A 13286-nucleotide genomic window follows, 5' to 3' on the forward strand; every position below is an offset into this window, starting at 1 on the left:
AGCAAACCCGGAATAATAAAAGTAATTCACCTTGACGCATGACACCACAGGTGTAATGGCATCTTTAAATGCATCGGCGCTGTCGCACGAATATCACAAGAGTGTAGGCCGTTCAGCTAAGCTACAGGTTATTAAAACAGACATGCGAATGTCGTCTCTGCGTCGATATAGATTTCAGTTTCAACATCATTTTGTTAAACGTACGATTTTCAACAATACCTTCATTTAACTTTACTGAATCACACGCCATGATTAGGAGCATATGAGGCGTGGAACGTAGCCGGCATATTTATGCACTACAGGTACATAAATATAGGCCTTGCTCCTCGTCTAACATATGGCCGCCGACGACTCCCGATGTTGACCGTGACTCCTCCTTTCGCGCAGCACGAGCGAGTTCCGGAACGCCTTCCTGCGCACCATCCGGCAGATCATCCGGGAGTCGGTGCGCAACATGACGGTGCCGGCGACCAAGCCGGCCGTGCGCGAGAAGCCCGGCACCCTGCGCCGGCTGGGCGGCAACGAGGGCTCGAGCGCCGCGTCGGCGGCGTCCGCGGGTCCCTCCACGTCGTCCATGTCGCGCACGCTGAGCGGCAAGAAGCGCAACAAGTCGTCGCAGCGCCACTCTGCGGGCGACGCCATCGAGACGTACGACAACGTGCCGGACCCGCGGCTGCCGGGACCCAGCAGCTTCCGGGGCACGCGCAGCCGCACCGTGGCCGACTCGATGAACGGCATGAGCGCGTCGGCGCGCGAGCTGGCGGCCGCCGCCTCCGAGGAGGACTCCGAGCGCTCGGACCGCTCGGACCGCTCCGAGCCCAAGGCGCCCACGAGCCTGAGCAGCGCGTCCTCCTTGTCGTCGTCGGGCGCCACGGCGCGGCTGATCCAGTCGAGCCAGCCGCCCAGCTCGTACCAGCCGCCGGCGGCTGAGCAGGCCGGCTCGCCGGTGTGGAAGCCCAGGGCCTCGTCGGCAGACCGCGCGGGGCCGTCGGGACTGAACAGGCCCGACGTGAAAGAACAGTTCTTTGTGTACGAAGACTACGGCGGCGCCGCCGTCTACCAGCAGCGATCAAGCCAGCAGCAGCAACAGCAGACCCCTTCATCTTCCAAGCAGTCCGAGTGCTGACTGGTGCCAAAGTCTAGCGCCGCCCACCGCCGCCGGGCCTGTGGCTCCTGAGCCGGGGAATGGGGGAGGGTGGCTTTTTGTACATACACGCAAGCTATTATCGTAGGGAAAAGAAAAAAACCGGCGCTCAAAGCTCAACTTCTCACCACTCGCACGTGGGCCTAGTGTGGCTGGGGACCCCCGAGGCGCCAATAAGCTGATTCCCTGCGGTTGATCTCTCACGCGCCGTTGCCCGGCGCTATACTTGTGGACGAAAGGCGCGTCTCCTCTCTTTTTCCCGGATCAGAGTACCTGACTTTTACATCGGGGGCGAGGGAAGAAAGAAACACAAACGCTTTCGTACACCCCGCAAGAGCAAAACTGCAAAGCAGCAGCAGCAACAGCAAAACTGCACTGTATGAACGGCACGCTGCGAATATACACTGCAAAGAACGATGCTGCACAAGCAGCTCAATGCAAAGCTGCTCGCGCACGTCTATGCGCTCTGCTGGCGTTACGTTGTTGCAACATTTATCCTCTTCAAGAAGGGTCCGTGTCAACGCATCAAGTGTGCTTTTCTCTCTTTTCTCACTCGGTCTGTCCTCGCCACGCCCACTTTTGTTCTTCATCCATCCTCGTTTGCTTGCGTCTCTGCACACAGTTGGCGTCAGGTCGTTCAGCCAATGAGGTTCGTTGTGCGGTCACAGCAATGTGCGTTCTCGCAGACGTCATCTCAAACTCTTTCCCCTTGTACATACTTGTACTTAACATCCCTTCTAAATGTGTTAAAGAAAAAAGAACATCGAAATGTCCGATACAGTAGCAACCATAGCAGGGTTTGTTTTTCAATTGCTCGGCCTCGATTGCGCAGGACGCCGTTCAAGCAGGCAGGATTCGCTATAAGCCTTTAATAAGACGCAGGAACTTGCATTCACGCTAAAGCTCGACGTGTCTCCAGGCGCTCGCTCACGAGAAAGAAACGTTGCCGCTGTATCAGTTTTGCTTTTTTTGTTCGTTTGATTTCGGGGGTCACATAAGTATGCGGACTTAAGTTTCCCGCGGAAGCCATCTTCGATAACGGAGCCACCGTGAAAGCAGCAGGGCACGATTCAAACGCGAGTTCAAAGGGGTGATATTGTGCGTGATGTGTATGAATGAGTCGCATTTCTGTGATGCCAAACGGCTTTTTCATATGGGAGGAGTAGGAGGATATGGGTGCGTATGAGTGGCTGAGGGTGTCGCTGTCTCTCCACTGTCTCATATACGATTGCTCGCGAAAGGGAGTATAAAAGGTATCATACACGGTCGATCGCGATGGCGGAAGGGAGTATAAGAGGTATCATACATGGTCGCCAGCGATGCTCTGCTACCGAAATGCAGTATAAAAGGTATCATTACGGCTGCTCGCGATGCTCTGCCGATGAAATGGAGTATAAAAAGTACCATACATGGTTTCTCGCGATGCTGTGCCATGTTAGAAGGGAGTATAAAAGATCGGGGATCACTGCCACGTCTTCGGACGAAAAAAAAAAAAAAGAATCTTCGGGGTTTGTTTTTACGTTATTGGCCTGTATCTCGACTGCAGGGGACACGCGGGCTCTTAGTGATGCAAAAAAAAAAAAAAAAAAGCTGAAATTCTGTCTCGTTCTGGGGCATATTGCGTGCCAGAGTTGGAGGCCTCCGTAAATTTGACGACACTGCATGCGTAGACGTTTTCAGTGGTAATGCGTTTAGGGCGAGTCATTGGTTTTTCTGCAGGCATCAATTCTTTATCCCCAATACCACTGGTACGGACTTCAATGCTTCGGCAGGGTCCTCCGTTGGCGACGCTTCTGATGGGGATGCACACTTTGAGTGTATCTTCAGTCTCGTTGTTGTGGTTCCGTTAACAATGGTTTCCCGTCCCGATAGTCTTGCTGTCTTCTTGTTTCTTATTCGCTTTTGTGAAATGCGTAACTGTATGACCGGCGACTGCGGCTTTCGTGCAAACATGTACAAGAGGGGACCAGGACAGCTTCCAAATAGACCCTCCTTGTATATTCCATGTGTCTCCATTTTAAAAAGTTCGCCGCACCCTGTCCGATCACTATGACCCGCTCATACTACCGGGGCCTGTTCAAACCGCAGGACAGGAGAGCATCCCTTCGGAAGGATTTTTCGATCTTCGAAGCCGGGAACCCCGCATGCTCTGTTCCGCGTTTAGTTTCTTGCAACCCCGATGCCCATGAGGTTCCTTTGCCCTTTCTCTCCGTCTCTCCTCCTCTAGTCCTTTTGGGTGGTCGCGAAACTGTGTGCAAACTACGTGGTGTTCAGTTGGGCGATGGCTTGAATGCAAGGGCCAGTCGTATTTGTAACTCTTCACCGTGTGAATATGTCGAATTCTAGTCTTTACGCCTCATCGGGGGTAACGTCGTATCGTGGGTGTTACGGGGACGAGCGACTCATCTATAATGGCTGCGCCATTGGCGATGGTTCGACATCAGGTCTGCTGAACACACTCGAAACAACCATTGTGCTGTTTCTATCCATACGTTCATTTCACTGGCGATCTTCGGTTACGAGTAGAACCGAAGGTTAGGAAAGCATGCACATCCGACTGCAGAATAAAAACACACACACACACAAATGGAGCATATCAACTGCAAGGCCCATATATGGGGGGACCCCCATCATCGCTCGCAATGTGGAACGCCTGTATTTGTATGTGTGGTCCCAATGTTGTAGCGTGCAGCGGTTGAAGATGAAAAACAAAACGAGTCTGCGAATTGCCTCTTTTTGCCTTGGACCGAAGGGCGATGAAACTGGACTGTCCCCCTGCACAAGCTAGGGAGGCAAGGTTGCCTTTGAAGGAAGCTGCACGATGCATGTGGCGGCGTAGACCTGCAGAGCTTTTTTGCATCGCTACCCTCCTCCTTAACCCTCAAAAGCCATCAAGGCGCTCCCGTGACGCAAGCGCCTAACGCCACCCGAAGCAACGAGTGGTGGCGAAGTCACCTGCCGCCATTAAAAAGCTCCCTGCTCGAGCTTTTACCCAACGGCAGTCGAAGAATTGACCGACATTAACTCAACAACAAACCACAACGGAAGGCATTTGTTTTCGCTAGTGTGTTCACGTTACTAGTCACATGGTGCGGTGGATAACGCTCATATACCAATCCCGTTATCCGCATCGTTTGTGGTTTTATTCATTCTTACTTACCACGCAGTATACAGACTTCCCTGCCCATCTCTTTGTCCCTCACCTCTCTCTCCCCAAACCCATTTTATGCGTACTGCAAGTTGGAGTGTGGGTGTTTTGGAGACGATGTTTGTACAATAATGAACTGGAGTCGACACAAATGCAAAACAAAAAAAAAAGGGATTTGCCGGAGGTGTGTATAAATAATGCGAGTTGTGTCGGAACCATGCTCAAGCCGTTTTTAAGACGATGTTTTCCCCCGACGACACACAAACACAAACACACACGCATCCATGAATGAAATACATAATAGCGGCGTGGCCGGTGAACTCTCATCACTATATGAAATGCATGAATGTCATCACATCTTCTCATGGTACATCGTTCCCTTGTCTTGACACTCGTTTCGACGCAAAAACGGTCTCGGCACGTCATACGGAGGACACCCGAGGCGCAGGAGAGATAGAAAAAAAAACATTAAATGCTATGGTAAAACTTTTTATTCCATAGATCCAGAGTGTATTTAAAAGAAAAAAGTGTGTACTTCTAGACCTGTGCTACGATGTCTTCAAAATGGCATGAATCTTTCCGCTAGTCTTCGATATATTGCATTTGGTGCTGTGTATAAATGAAAACGTCAGTGTTGTTTCCTCTTCGCTTTGTGTTTTCGCTTCGATTGTTTGCCCCTTAGAGGTGTGTGACTATGCCAATAGTGGACGTCACTTCAAGCTAACCCTACCCAAAGAGCATTTGTTCTTCGTGCCACGTTGACTCGTCATTTCTTTCGCCAAAGTACTCTGTCTGATGTGTTGTTGCTCGTAGATGTTTTAGCCTTGTAGGAATAAAGTACAGCCCATCCGAAAAACAAAAGTCGGCCTGAGAGGCTCGGGAGAAAAAAAAATGCAGGTCTAAATAAACACACGATGTACACACAAATAACACGCCACGCAGACACGTTGCCCGAGAGACTATAATATATAATTATGTATATTATAATACAAATCACGAAATATCTAGCGGAGGTGAGATCTAGGCCGAGTGTAGGAACGGGCGGCAGCTAACATGTTCGAGAAGCTCACTTCATTCGATGTATTTATTGCGATAGAAACTCTTTTAGACGGCCTCTACAAACTAGCCGTATTTTGGGGGAGGCAAAGCAGCTGGAGTTGCGGTGCTCTCCCGTAGAGTTGGCCGCGACATTAGCAACGGTGTTTCGGGGGAGTATATTGACACCCTGGAAGGTGAGGGGAGTATTTTCAAAGTGACTGGGGGGTGTCCTGTACAGGAATGATAGTTTCGGAGTTGGTGTTGTTGGTGCCGCGAGGTGAAAAAAAAACCATGAGCTTCTTTTAGAATGTGAGTCGTCGGTGGCGGCTCATACGTGTAGTGTCGTTTTTTTCTTTGTATCTCTATCTCTATTTCTTGTTTTATTCTTATCTTTATTTCTTTTCTGGTAGTGGGCAGGAGAAAAAAAAACGTATAGCTCTTCACTTATATTGTACACTTAAACGTGCGAAGAAGCATATTTGACTGCGTGACTGCGTGTTGCTTGCGTGTGCATGTGGCCGACGAATGTGTGTGTGTGTTTGTGTTACGAGCGAGTTCGAAGACGTACTGTATACAATTTTTCGTTTATATTATTTTATTTTTTTCGCTAAGTCGTTATCAGCGCGAGCAACAAAGATCAACCCACTTCTCCTTTTACTCGGTCACGTGGTCATTATATTCACGTGCAGGATGGCATCTCTCTTTTAAGGTGAAGTGTTCCACTTGTTTTCGTCGTGGTCTGTATACCCGGTCTCGAGGGGTATTAGGTAAGACAATACTTCAGCCTGTGCAGCTTCGCACTCGTGGTCTCTAGGAATTGCGCGTAATGAGATGAGAAAAAAAAAAGAGCATGGTCAAACACTGTACATTACTTTGAGTTTGTCGACGTGAAATATTGAGCATTATTTATTAGTACGTTGCTTGTTGCGATGCGTTCTCTGTTGCTTGTCGCCGTCTACAGTTACATCTACCCCTTATTTATTGCATCATTGCTTTGCTATCCATGTAGAGAAAAACGTACCGTTTCTCACATCCCCCGCTCTTGGTTTGTGCGCGGAGTGGGCCGATACGTAACGTGGGTGCAATGGGTTTCTCGGAGCTCCTATGTGGCGCCCGAATTTAAGCAAAACAAGCGCGACGGAGTAAAAGAGGAGTGGAACGTACGCTTTACTCCGAGAAATGTTGATTCGTAGAGTGCAGCGGTATTCGCTCTAAAGGTGACATTTACGTGTATATATGTACTTTAACTGATTCCTGTACAGGTTAATCTTTTTACGCTTACGCCGTTTAGTGTGGATTCCCGTACCCCTCCAAGACGCTTTTTCTTACTGCATATAGAACAATACAAATATATAACTGATTGGCGTTTGTTGCTTCGGCGATGTATCCGCTTTTTTTTCTTCTTTTTTTTTTAGCCGAGCGGCATTGTTGTCCGATTGTGTTGCTGTGTTCTTAGCAAATCGTTTCTTACTTTTTCTTTTTGCTATTTCGGCGCGACTTTAATAGAGGGCGTAAAAGCACGCTATGCACTCTAAGAACAAAGGGTATTTCGACAGCACCCTTACGGTGATGTAACGGCTCTTTTAGTGTTTTTACTCCCTTTTTAAGGAGTTATTGCACGCCGACAGAGAGGGGGTTTTAGGGTATGAACTTACTAAAACGGGAGTCAGCGTTGGATAAGTAGCCACTCCGTAAGAAGAGTTAGAAAGTGATCTCGTCTTGCCGTGCAGACAAAAATGCGGGAGTAAAAGGTCTCCGGCTGGAGTGTATATCTAGATAGAATAGTTTTTAGGCGCTCTCGCTGGGGGCAGTGATGCACCGAGGTGGAACCAACTTTGAGGAGAGAAGACATAACGTGCCAACGCTGTGTAGCCTGAAGGCGTGCGTAGCTTGGGGGTTTCTTTCGCTACTTAATCGACGAACAACGGTGCCTCAAGGCCTGTTGTCCGCACGGCAGAAAAAGCAGCATTCTGCGTCGCACTTAGCGAGCGCTCCAATCGAGCAGGGAAGCTCGCCTAACAGGGTTTTTTGACAGCAGATAGCCGGATCAAATGGAGCCAAAAGAATCGGACCACACGGCCGCTTCGAAGAATCTTTCTCTTTTTTTTTTCTTTCTCGTTATCTTGGAGATATTTTACCGAGAAGTGTACGTAGCGTGCTTAGTTGAGCAGTGTTTATTCGAACGTTATAACTATATATAGGCAAGCTTACTACATGGTTTTAGATACTGGTTATTTACTCAGCAGCGTGAGCGTTTACGAATGAAATAGTTTACTCCGCTTATAGCGACCATGCTTCGTTCTTTTGCGGAGCGACAAAGGGCTGAGGCAGGTACGGGATTACGACTCTGCGTTTACTAGTCCGACACGTGATTTTGACAGCGGTACAAATGTGTGAAGAAAGAAAATTGAGATACACAACAACGCGTATCTGTTCCGTGACAGCCTGCGTATGCTGTCCTTACGATACGATGCAACGTTCTTGTTTGTTTGTTCTTTTTCTTTTTTATGTGAAATACTTGATCCAAAATTATCGAGAATATCATCAAGTAAGACCGCGTCATCCGTTCACACATAAGCTGCATCAACAGCCGCGCAGTGTTGTAAGTGCGATCCGCGGGAGTCAACATTCGGTGGCTGAGAATATGGCTTGAAACGAATTCGATTGTATAATAACTTTGTACGAAAGCGCGTGTACGATGGGGTCGACAGGAACCAGCGAGCCGTTTTCACTGCAGCTTGCATTTCTATTAGAAGTACATGACCCTGGGTTCACCGTCGGAGTTCACGCCGGTTTGGAGGACTGTTCCTCGGCTTCGTGCAACGTGCGTGACCTGTGTGCTTCTATTCCTCGGAGCGCAGCCCATTTTTTTTCCCTTCTTTCTCTAGATATATTACGCGCTTGTGTTGATGTGTTGAGTTGGTGTTCACGAGTGGCGTGGATTGCGAGGACAACAAACACGTGGGTGGCTCACCGCTCGTCGCAGATACCACAAATTGATACGCGGCAACCGCGTGGTACCACCGGTATACTGTCTCTAAAACACTTTTAGGGTGATTTCTTTTTTGACAATGAGTGAAATAAAAGGGAAATATTAACCACGCTGACCACTCGCTCAGTGTCCGTTATTTCGTGTTGATCCAACACCTTCGTAGATATGGGTCAAGTCGCAACCTACATTGACAGTGTATACACAGCTCGGACCAGCACGGGTGCAGAGGACTCTCCTCCAGTGAGTATAGAGCGGATGACCAAAGTAACCGAAGGCCCGGACTGTAGGAATGCCGCCGCGGCCGGGATTCGATCCGGCGACCTTGGGGTCAGTAGTCGAGCACCATAACCACTAGAATACCGTGGCGGATGGCGCAGTTTGAAGACAAGACAGCACGTGGAATCACAGAAGCTCTCTTTATACATAAGGCACGTGATGAATGGGCAGAACAGCCCTCAGTATATCATTGCACAAAGCAGTCGGTCGGTCGGTCGGTCGGGTCCGTCAGATCATTCATTCAAGAACTTTATTGAAAGGTCCTGAGGAATTTAAGCCGCCGGGAGATCCACGAGGGACATCCTAACAGCAGCTACCGGAAGCCACGCCCGAGTTGGGGCGGGAACGCAAATAATTTATCACCTGAAATAACTGTCGCACTGTGTGGAATCGTTGAGTGAAACAAAATACAGCACACAAAAAACGTGAACGGAATAGACACTCACTCAAAACTCGGTTGTAAGCCCTCTCCACAGAGTTTCTTTCTGTACAGGATATTGTTTCGCTCAACGATTTCACAATGATGCACCAAGTGGCCCAGCAGTCAACGCTTCTGTCTCACGGTTTATTCAACCGGTTATTTAAAGCGTGGTCCTTCGAGCTGATATGCTCTTTTTAAAGACGATAGTCTTTCTTGGGGAACTTAAACGCAGAAATTTTGGTCACAAAGGAAAGTTTATTGAACATGTATACGCAAGTGCATGAGACCTTTATAAACTAAATACTTATAAATTGCGTCGATGTAACTTACACAAACGCTAGACGCAATCTTATACAGAATGGAGTACCAAGCAACTATACAACAACATATTAACTAAGCATCTTACTTCTTAAGGTGATGGGGGAAAATAAAGCAAAGAAAGGGGGGGGGGGAGGGGGAAAAGGAAAGGGTGGGGTCTTTCTGTTTATCTGTCTGTCACCTGATTCAGCCACCAGGCCAAAGTTGAACCACCTGCTTACCGCCCACCCATCTTGAACTGGTACGGCTGCTCATACTTCTGAACGTTGCCGATCAAAAAGTAAATATTACGCATATCTGAGGCGCAACATCACTAGGTAAGTATTAGGTGGTGTGTTCCTTTAATAGAAAATACATAGATACTTAATTCTAAAGACCCTAGTTTCTTAAGCTGTGGCTGCGGCTGCGCTGAAAATCCCATGCTATGCGTATGCTCGCCGACGAACGCCCTCTGCCACAGAGGAAGGAAACCCTCTGCACAAGCTCATGTTTCCCGACGTATTGTCAGATGGCGTCCATATCTCACGCAGCGTAGCCGCGGCGCCTCCTCTATCGTCTTTACACGGCATTTGCAGCGGAGCACGCAGATACGCGGCCAATTTTTTGCCAATAAACTTTCAATTATCACTCGTGTTGTCATCGTCGCTGTAGCGTCAGCGTGGCAAAGCAAGCATGATGTGTACGAGGTGCGCGCTGGGAAGGAAAGAAGAAAAAGAAAACATATCAAAGAAGGACTACAATTACTGTGCAATTGCGGAATCAGACCAGACAGTTGTATTAATAGCCCGACCAGAACAGTTACTATCCTTCTTTTTTTTTCTCTGCCTTGTCTATATGACGCTGCTCCGTGCTTCCTTGTGGGCTGCGTCTCAGAACGTTTCGTGGCATTTTAATAAAACTGGTTGTGTGTGAATTTCTGACAAAAAGGTAAGCCCATAGCTTTGCAAATCTAGCATTTTTTATCTCGATATGTTTCGTCAAATTTCATTAAAATTCGCTGTGGGGGAATTACTGGCAAAAAGGCAAGCCTATAGCCTTTCGAAATCTAGTATCCTTCGGTCTCGGAATGTTTCGTCAAATTTCATTAAAATTGGCTGTGGGTGAATTCCGCGCAAAAAAAGGTAAGCCTATAACCTTTGTAAATCTGGTATTCTGCGGTCTGATAATGTTTCGTCAAATTTCATTAAAATTGGCTGTGGGTGAATTCCGCGCAAAAAAGGTAAGCCTATATACCCTTTGGAAATCTGGTATTCTGCGGTCTCAGAATGTTTCGTAAATTTCATTAAGATTGGCTGTGGGTGAATTCCGCGCAAAAAAGGTAAGCCTATATACCCTTTGGAAATCTGGTATTCTGCGGTCTCAGAATGTTTCGTAAATTTCATTAAGATTGGCTGTGGGTGAATTCCGCGCAAAAAAGGTAAGCCTATATACCCTTTGGAAATCTGGTATTCTGCGGTCTCAGAATGTTTCGCAAATTTCATTAAGATTGGCTGTGGGTGAATTCCGCGCAAAAAAGGTGAGCATATAGGCTTTGGAAATCTGGTATTCTGCGGTCTCAGAATGTTTCGTCAAATTTCATTAAAATTGGCTGTGGGTGAATTCCGCGCAAAAAAGGTGAGCCTATATACCCTTTGGAAATCTGGTATTCTGCGGTCTCAGAATGTTTCGTAAATTTCATTAAGATTGGCTGTGGGTGAATTCCGCGCAAAAAAGGTGAGCATATAGCCTTTGGAAATCTAGTATTCTTCGGTCTCAGAGTGTTTCGTCAAATTTCCTTAAAATTGGCTGTGGGTGAATTCCGCGCAAAAAAGGCAAGCCTATACCCTTTGGAAATATGGTATCCTGCGGTCTCAGAATGTTTCATCAAATTTCCTTAAAATTGGCTGTGGGTTAATTCCGCGCAAAAAAGGCTAGTATTCTTCGGTCTCAGAATGTTCGGCCACATTTCATCAAAATTGGTTGAGGATGAATTTCCCGTAAAAAAAAAGGGGGGGGGGGGGAGGGGTAAGCCTATAACATTTCGAAATGTAGTGTCCCGTGACCACCTAAACGTTAGTTTCGCATTAAATTTTCGCGAAGTTTAACTCTTCCTAACGTTTACAGTTTCTTTCTTGTCGGCTTGACATCTTGCACTAGGGAGGGTTTTTATTGAACTACCACAGTATTCAACGAAGCCTTCATAGAGAGAGTTTTTTTTTTTTTTTTACGTTGCGCACAACGCATTGGCGTGGTTCAGGTGCAACCGTCAGCCTGGCCATGTAGCCCAATCGGTAAGACACTCGTCTTCGGAGCGTGAGGTTCTGGGTTCGAAACCCACCACCCCCGACGTACCTCATGTTATGTAATGATTTGTAGCGGTTATCGTGTTACATGAAACAACTGCGGAGTTTTCAAGTTGAGTCGGCATAGAAATGCCTGCGCATTAAAAGTTGTTTTTTTTTTTTTATATCGCAAGTACAACACACTTGTATGGTTCAGATATATTTACCTTCTGTAAGCGCGGGTGTTTGACCCATTCGATAAAGCACTCGGTTTATGAGTGTGAGGACGTAGGTTCGAATCCGGTCTTGCGGAGGAAGCTTATTTTCTTTTCTTTAATTTTTTATAAGTATACTGTGACAGAGGGATGGACGTGCAGACGGACGTATAAGCTTCTCGTTGAGTAGGTATAGAAATGCTTACGCACTTCAAAACCCCAGAATATTCGATTTTCTTTATATGGAGCCGCATCAAAACTACCTGCAAGGTGTACTGTTTGCTGACGCTATAAACGGCAAAAGTACGTAAAAAAAAGACCGACAAACCGTCACTTAATGTCTTCAGCGTAACGCACCTATGCGATAATGAGCCCAATTCTTTCAATGAAGTAATCCTCCCCATACTGTTAGCCTTCACTGCTAAAAATTCTCCTGATGCGTTGGCTTCACCGCAACAGATGTCGCAAAGCAGTCGAAAAAGTTGAGGCCCTTGTCACCCACGATGAGGTACAACTTTTGTCTGACGTCACACCTTGGAGCGAAGGGCCATCTGAGCGTCTTTACGAGCTAAAAGCGATAAAAAAAGTTTAGGCCCTTATCACCCACGATAAGGCTCAACTTTTGTCTGACGTCACACCTTAGAGCGAAGGGCCATCTGAGCGTCTTTACGAGCTAAAAGCAGTCGAAAAAGTTGAGGCCCTTATCACCCATGATAAGGCTCAACTTTTGTCTGACGTCACACCTTGCAGCGAAGGGCCATCTGAGCGTCTTTACGAGCTAAAAGCAGTCGAAAAAGTTGAGGCCCTTATCACCCACGATAAGGCTCAACTTTTGTCTGACGTCACACCTTAGAGCGAAGGGCCATCTGAGCGTCTTTACGAGCTAAAAGCAGTCGAAAAAGTTTAGGCCCTTATCACCCATGATAAGGCTCAACTTTTGTCTGACGTCACACCATGCAGCGAAGGGCCATCTGGGCGTCATTCCGAGCTAAAGCCTTCCCCTGATGCGTTGGCTTCACCGCAACACATCTCGAAAAGCAGTCGAAAAAGTTGGGGCCCTTATCACCCACGATAAGGCTCAACTTTTGTCTGACGTCACACGTTGCAGCGAAGGGCCATCTGAGCGTCTTTACGAGCTAAAAGCAGTCGAAAATGTTGAGGCCCTTATCACCCACGATAAGGCTCAACTTTTGTCTGACGTCACACCTTAGAGCGAAGGGCCATCTGAGCGTCTTTACGAGCTAAAAGCAGTCGAAAAAGTTTAGGCCCTTATCACCCATGATAAGGCTCAACTTTTGTCTGACGTCACACCATGCAGCGAAGGGCCATCTGGGCGTCATTCCGAGCTAAAGCCTTCCCCTGATGCGTTGGCTTCACCGCAACACATCTCGAAAAGCAGTCGAAAAAGTTGGGGCCCTTATCACCCACGATAAGGCTCAACTTTTGTCTGACGTCACACCTTAGAGCGAAGGG

At 47.6% G+C, this 13286-nt stretch overlaps 1 protein-coding gene across 1 annotated transcript in view; it reads left to right on the forward strand.

Moving 5' to 3' along the window:
• The window catches only part of LOC119396301 (protein still life, isoform SIF type 1), a 263129-nt gene extending 254692 nt beyond the window's left edge, over nt 1-8437 (forward strand). The window contains exon 29 of the mRNA XM_049417036.1: nt 388-8437. Coding sequence (XP_049272993.1) covers nt 388-1126 — 739 coding nt within the window. The 3' untranslated portion in view covers nt 1127-8437. The remainder of the gene's footprint in view (nt 1-387) is intronic.
• Nucleotides 8438-13286: the final 4849 nt, after the last annotated feature.

The sequence above is a fragment of the Rhipicephalus sanguineus genome, chromosome 6 (assembly GCF_013339695.2).
Source record: "Rhipicephalus sanguineus isolate Rsan-2018 chromosome 6, BIME_Rsan_1.4, whole genome shotgun sequence".
In the NCBI taxonomy this organism is placed as follows: Eukaryota; Metazoa; Arthropoda; class Arachnida; order Ixodida; family Ixodidae; genus Rhipicephalus; species Rhipicephalus sanguineus.